Genomic DNA, 7,424 nt, shown 5'->3' with positions numbered 1-7,424 from the left:
GCAAAATAAATGTTTGGAAATGTAAACTGATATTTCCTACTGACACACTACAGCAAAAGTTGGAAATAACTGACTTAAAACCATCTTTTAGCTGGTGTGTATATATATATATAATCATGACAACTCTCTGAAGATTTTAGCATGGTGATGGATATGACAATGTTAATGTATTTGGTCTCGGTGGAATAGATCTGCTACGCTGCTGCTGAATTGCTGCTGCTGTTGGTTATTGCTGTAGTTGTAGATTATTGCTGCTGCTGCAAGCAAGTACAGGAACTTGCTACTGCCAATGCATATGGCGATACGGTGCCGTGAGTATTTAAGACATGCTGCTGCTGCACAAATAGCATATAAAATAACCCCGTAGCAGATCTATACAGGTGGAGCTGGGGAAGGTGGAGGGTTTCAGAGAACTCTGAAAGCGCGCTGCAGGAATCTCAAGTGAATGCTAGCCAGCCATATAAATGCAAGGCAGTAAGCTCATTGGCTGCATATGCAGCATGAACCAATCAGCTTGTGCCAAGTCGTTTAACTCTCTGAATATCATCAGTTACATTAACACCCCGTCAGAATGCGCCATCTAGAGTTTCATGACTGAACTATATATATTTTTGTTAATATCTTGAATGTTTTCTTTTTTCTTTTTTTTTTAATTTAAAAAAAATCACTTTTAATTAATTTTTTTGCAATTTTCTTAGATTTTTTAAAAATACGTCTTTGTATTTTTTTTGTTTTAGTTATTTACATTTAATTATTTTTTATAAAAAAATGCATATTGTTGCATATATAAATAAAATATATTTGCTTCATATTTTCAACTCTAAAATGTGTAAACAAACTGAGAAATGTATTTTAACTGTAATTTTAACTCTCAGCTAATAATTCTCTCTCTAAAGAACAGTTGTGATTTCTTTAAAACATGTAGTTAAGTAATAGGATGACCTCTGTTGTGCTCATGAAATCATATTTAATTACGTGGCGAAGGGCGAGGTGCTATCAGACTCTGATTATTAATGACAAAATAACCTTATAAAATTCATACACTACATGGTTGAATACAGTACATAGTGCATAAGTACATAGTGTATAAGTGCATAGCGCGTCATTTGGGATGCAGTTATTGTTTTATCATCAAAACACGCTTTATTAAATTACTTTTTGCAAAAAAAAAAAATGGTATAACTTTAAAGCTATTTGCTAATAAATCAAATCAAGGTATGCAGTGTGTATGTGTAAGGCGTGTGTGTCTCCTTGAGCAGTGTTGCTAAGGAAGCGTAATGCTCGTGCAGTGTGATGTTTGGCATGCTCAGTCAGCGGTTGCCATGAGTGGGCCGGCTATGCATGCGGAGGGTAACGGTGGCCCGATCCTGGGGGTATTCTTTAATAAGCCTCTGTAATTAGCCACTCTGAGCGCCTATTGATCGCTGTTGGCTGAGAAGTGTGGAGCTGTGATCAGCCAGACATGGGCAGGATTAGGCCATGAGGAGCGGAGTATCTGAGAGTGGTCTTAAGACATGTCTCCTTAATAGTGCTTTTAAAGGATTTAGCCTCTCTCTGTAGACTGGCATTAGGCTGCATTATTGAGCTCTCCAAATGCATGCTGTTGTTTGCTGCTGATTTTTAGCGTTAAGTGCCGAGGAGTCAGACAGAAGGTTACGAATATGTTTTCATGTCGCTAATTTACTTGGTGTGTGATTATGTGTATGAAACTTTAAGGCATGGGCATCAGATGTTGTGGTCTTCTGAAACGAGTCTTACCACTGCCTCGAGTCTAAATTCTTCAGCTCTCTCAAGAGCTTAGAGTTCTTCTTTAGAAGATGAAAGCTTTTTCTATGAAGAGAAATAGAAATGGAACACTCATGAAAACCAGAAAAAACTTTCCAAAAGAGAAATGCTGAGACACAGGCAAAATCCCTCATATTGTAAATTTTTTTTTTTACCAATGTTAAAATATTTTCTTCTATTCCAGGTTCAACCAAAGTATAACCAAGTACTGTAAGCAATCTGTAGGCTTACTTCTCTGAAGATCGTAAACACTGTGACACCACAGCATTATAACATTGCGTGTGATTAAAAATTGAAATTCCATAAAAAAATAAAACAAAAAATATGTAGAACCCATGCAATTATATTTAAACATTTTGTGGCATGTTCATATATTCTGATTTGCAAAGAGGTTCTCAAGTAAAAAAGGGAAAATTTGTGTAACGTCCAAGCTGCTCTTTTCCATTCAGAACAAAAAAAGGCACCATAAAAGTAGATTTATGGAAAGCATATTATTTAACCATTGCTTGAACTGTCAGAGCTCTTCCTCTCTCAAACATAACTATAGTAATTTAAGTATATAATCCAAAAATCATTAAAAAAATTAACACAGACATGCAACTTTAATGTGAATAATGTAAAAACAAGGATCAGTGGAGAGAGGCCCATTCTGTAAATGGAACATTTCTGACAAAAATCACTTGATAGGTTCAACAAACAAATCATGTCAGGGCATAACATGATTTTATCGTAATCTTTGTCTTAATTCATTGTTTAATTTAATGAAACACACTTTAATTATGTGGAAAGACAACAATGGCAAAAACAAAAGATGTGGGATTTTAGAAAGTGTCCACTTGTCCTCAAGCTTACCCCATCAAAGAGAAGGAAATCAACCTGTTTAACAATTATAAATATTTGAGAGACTGTTGTTCGTGATTATTTACATATTAAAGGAACACAGATATTATTTGTTTGGCTCAAAATTGATCTACAGAAGATGCTTGTAGAAAAACTAGGTTTTATAGAGTTTTATTGATTTTTGAGTCGTTGTAATAAAAAAAAAAAGTCAAACTATCAGATGAAACAAGCAGAGGTAGTATCTATCTACAAGAAGAAATGTTTCTGGAGCAGAAATTCAGAATTATTAGAATTATTTGTAATATAGTAAGTAAAAGCTGGTGAAATTTCAGCTTAAGGAATACATTATTCCCACAATTTTTACTATACTTTTGTTTTAAATATTCAAATAGAAAACAGTTATTTGGTATTGTAATAATATTTCACAATACTGCCATTTTTTACTGTACCACTACACTGTACTTTTACTGTTGTACTATTATGATTAAATAAATGCAGCCTTTCAATATGTATATTAGTAGCTATGTGACTGTGATTGTAGTCATGTTAAAATCAAAATGCATGATTTACCTATTTATGTTACCTTTCTATAAAACAACATTTCAGATATTCACAGAAAGTCGTCTTCTCCACCATAGCTCTCAAATCTCATTCACACACATTCACATTTTGCTTTAGGAATGGTCTCAAGTCTCGTAAGAACCAATGTGTAATGATGTGGAAAAGAGCAGCTTTGCAATTGGGTGACTGCATTTTCATCTTGGGATGTGCTATTCATTTAAGAATGTTTTCCAGTAATTCTCATGAAATACTGTACCTGCGATCCCATGAGTTCATGCCGAGGTCGTTGAGGAGAAGTCTGCAGAGGTAAAAAGCAGATTTAGGCTCGTGGTGCGTGGGCTCTCTCTGTCTCTCTGCTCTGATGCTGGGGTCTTCGGTCTGTCGCCGGGCCAGCTCCTCGTCCTCCTGCTTGGCCTGTCTGTGGATGGCATCCATGATGAGCCCTTCCATCTCAGGGTTCATGCCGATGGGTGGAGAGGGCGGCTGGGTGAGCCTCAGCTGGGGCTGTGGCAGGCACTCTGGGCTGCTGTGGCCAAGGTCTTCCAGTAGCTGGTCCAACACATCCACGCCATCTTCCACTTCCAGCTCAGAGGAGCATTTACTGGAGCGCACAGAGCCCTGCTTTTCAGAGCGAGCGCCGTCGTGAGACGACTGATCTCTGCTGCCACCCAAACTCAAGCCAGTTCCGTCCAAAGTGCGGAACAGAACACCGCCGTCCCACGAGTACTTTCCCGAGATGTCCCTGATGATGACGCGGACCGCAGAAGAATGATCCCTCGGGTTGGCCGTGCTGGAACTGTCAGAGGGGATCTGCAGGTATGAAACTAGTGTGCTGTCACTGAAGACGAAGAGCTGCAGATTGGGGCTTTTGAAGACTTCAGAGGAGAGCTCGGAGGACTCTACGTAGGGGTTGTCGTGGTTCTCACTGACCAGGCTGTTTAAGAGAGCGGGGCCGCCGCTGAGAGGATGGTGGCCCAAATGATTGACCAGGTGTGTCATTACCATCCGAGCGGTCAGAGGAATCAGCTCTAGGCTTCTCCTTTTCTTTTCTGGGATACGAAACAACACAAGTTCAGTCAATTAGAAAACATACAGCTTGCAGGTATACACAAAGGATTAGTTCACCCAAAAAAAAATCACAATTCCAGGGGTTAAAGCCGGGAGTGGGACGGGGGGCAGCATGCAATGACTGTGGCAACTTTGGGGGAAGTCGTGGCCTAATGGTTAGAGAGTCGGACTCGTAACCCAAAGGTTGCGGGTTCGAGTTGAGCTGAAGAATGAAAGCTATATCATACACTTGGAAAATTATGAGCTATATCACCGCTTATCAACACTAGGGGTGTGACAATAAACTTAGCTCATGAGATGAGACAAAACACAGAAACTTGGTTCACTAGAACAAGAAATTAAGAAATTTTCAATGACAAAATATTTGTCTTTTAATAACAAAAAGTAAAACAATGCAGTTGTATTTTGAAATATTTTAACTAATCTAGGGCTGTAAATAATGATTATTTTGGTAATTGAGTAATCTGATATTTTTTAGTAACACAAATAGACCTAAGTGAAAACCAGGCTTTAGTTGGACTATTTATATATAAACTAACGGAGGCAATAATAATGGGCTCAAATAAAATATCAAAACCAAGTAATTACATGGTTTTATTGAACAACACTGTTAAAATACATAATGTAATATGCCTATGCATAATATGAACACAACCAACTTAAGTACATTATGTATTATAACAAATACCTGCAGAGGGCGCCAACGGCCTGGTGACGTTTCACTTTACAGCGTGATTAAACGATGTTTAAAACCATTAAATTTGAATATTTGCCCACATGCAAACTCAGAATCTTTTATTTTGAAATTGCGATGTACAATAAATGGCATATTTAGAAATAGATTGATTTATTCTCCTGTGTTGGCAAAGGTTTATAAATGATTTACGTTACAAATCTAGTGAGATAATGCACACTGTTTTTCCAGATGAACGTTAAGCAATTCAAATTCACAGCATATACAGAGGAAGAGTTTAGCCCCTTTCACACATACGGTCTTTACTGGTAAATTACCATTAAGAGACCTTTTCAAAAATCCCGGTAAATTTGTTCATATCGTTCTTATGGAGATGACATGAATACTCCGAGCAGTTTTCAAAGCTCCGCCGCTTTTTAATAAATTTTTATATGTAAATGTGCGCTAGATGGACATCTTTGACCATTGCGCCTCACAGCTTTTTCAACGTGTCGCGCTTCTCCATTCATCAGGGCTGCGACTCTGCAATTGGATACTATAGGTGCGTTCACGCCATATCGGAATTCCCGTAATTACAATATTCCAACTTGTAAAAAGCTCCGTGAACAGCTCCGAGTAGAACGTCACGTGTTGTCATCTCAAAATTACGGTAATTACGATATGGCGTGAACGCAGTATATTATGCGCATCTCGTGTTTATAAAAGCAAAACATTCTGATTGGCTAGTAATGTTAGTTTGGTTGAGAGTGAAAGCTGTGCTCTTCTCATACCATTGGTAGGCAAACTCAATGACTCGAAAGGGATATCAACAAGTTTTTTTAAATGTAGGATTATTTTTTTCCGCAGCCAAACGCTGCACGCCGGAGATCCGGTGTAGTGCCGAATTCAGACCCCCGCCAGATTATTACGCCCCTAGTATTGGTAGGTTTAGGGTTAGGATTAGGGGTGGGGTTATGATTAGGCAATCAGGTAGCGATTTCAACGAGGGGGGTAATAATTTGGCAGGGAGTCGAAAATGGGCACAACACCGGCATGGTGCCGGAGAACTTTAAGCCCTGCAATTCTGTCATCAATTTATTTAATCTCTTTATTTATTTTAAAAGGGACAAAGTACAGAAATTAACATTCAAATAAACACAAATGTATCTGAGAAATGTAGGGTAAAAAAGAAAAAAAAAATTAGAGAAAGAGAGAGAACGAATAAGGGTACAATACAGAAAAGAACCCATGCAGCTCAATTAAATACAAATACGCTGCACATAATACACAAATATAATAAAAGTTTCATATTAATATAGTCTTGTTATGGATGTAGAAAACAACTGACTATAAAGAAGCCAATTGCTTAAATTCTATTTAAATTGGTAATAGGATGTACATTCTGTATGTATAATTACTCTCATGTCATTACAAATCAGACATTGGTTCATCTTCAAAACACAAATTCATATCTGTGAAGGAGTGATGGATTTATGGAGTTCCTCCATTAAAAGTTAATGTAACCAAAACTTTGATGGTTTACAAAAGTCAAACATTGTACTGTAAACATAATCCATTTGAATGGAAGAGTTTAATCTAAGCCTTCTGAAGAGACACAATAGTTTTATATGAAAAACATAGGCTTTTATTCACATATAAACATTGATCGATGCACATACATACAACACATGAAATTTGGTAAACAGAAGCTCAACCATACTTGCTTGATGAGCGAGAACAAACCTAATTGGTTCTTGTGCGTCAATCAATGAGCTTCTGTTGACCATATATGATGTGCTCTATGTATGTGTCTGTTCATCATATAAATTGATCGTGTCTCTTCAGAATATTTGGATTAAACTGCTCGATTCATAAGGATTACTTTTACAATCTCTTTGTGAACTTTTTGAAGCATCAAAATTTAGAGGAACAGAAAACTCTCAGGTTTCATTAAAAGTATATTCATTTGTGTTTCCAAGGTGAACCAAAGTCTTATTTGGAGCATCATAAGTGTAAATGATGACATACATCTCATTTCTGGATGAACTATGCTTTTAAATATAAACTAATTAAGTTTGTATTGCCTCATCACAGTTTTGTAGAAATCTGCCCATTACCCAGTTATATTACACCACTCTGCGGGATATGTGATTCTGATAGGTCAGTTGTGGTATTCTGTGGGTCCACCGTTTTCACTCGTGACAGACCAATATGTCGCCTAGGCCAATTAGAGGGCCAATATTTGGTTTGCTATAATTTGGCTGTTTCAATGTCATACAACCCTCTACATTGCGACTAAATCTTCACTCTGGGCGACTAAATTATGTCTAATATTAGCCAATTGCTAATAAATTCTCAGATTTTACTCGCCAGTGTGTGAGTTGGAGGCTAAGTATAAGTATAGCACAGATATATTTTCACTCGCCGAACACTCTCTGACTGAGCGCTTCAGAGTTTCACTCTCCGCCAAGCGATCTGTGCTGTTTTTCAGTTCATC

At 37.5% G+C, this 7,424-nt stretch overlaps 1 protein-coding gene across 1 annotated transcript in view; it reads right to left on the bottom strand.

Moving 5' to 3' along the window:
• The window catches only part of ralgapa2 (Ral GTPase activating protein catalytic subunit alpha 2), a 190,668-nt gene that overhangs the window by 45,826 nt on the left and 137,418 nt on the right, over window positions 1–7,424 (bottom strand). The window contains 2 exon segments of the mRNA XM_016511733.1: window positions 1,759–1,830; window positions 3,443–4,235. Coding sequence (XP_016367219.1) covers window positions 1,759–1,830; window positions 3,443–4,235 — 865 coding nt within the window.

The sequence above is a fragment of the Sinocyclocheilus rhinocerous genome, unplaced genomic scaffold, assembly GCF_001515625.1.
Source record: "Sinocyclocheilus rhinocerous isolate Xijiao unplaced genomic scaffold, SAMN03320098_v1.1 scaffold955, whole genome shotgun sequence".
In the NCBI taxonomy this organism is placed as follows: Eukaryota; Metazoa; Chordata; class Actinopteri; order Cypriniformes; family Cyprinidae; genus Sinocyclocheilus; species Sinocyclocheilus rhinocerous.
Note: the sequence above shows the minus strand (reverse complement) of the source record. Positions and strands in the feature narration are given on the sequence as shown.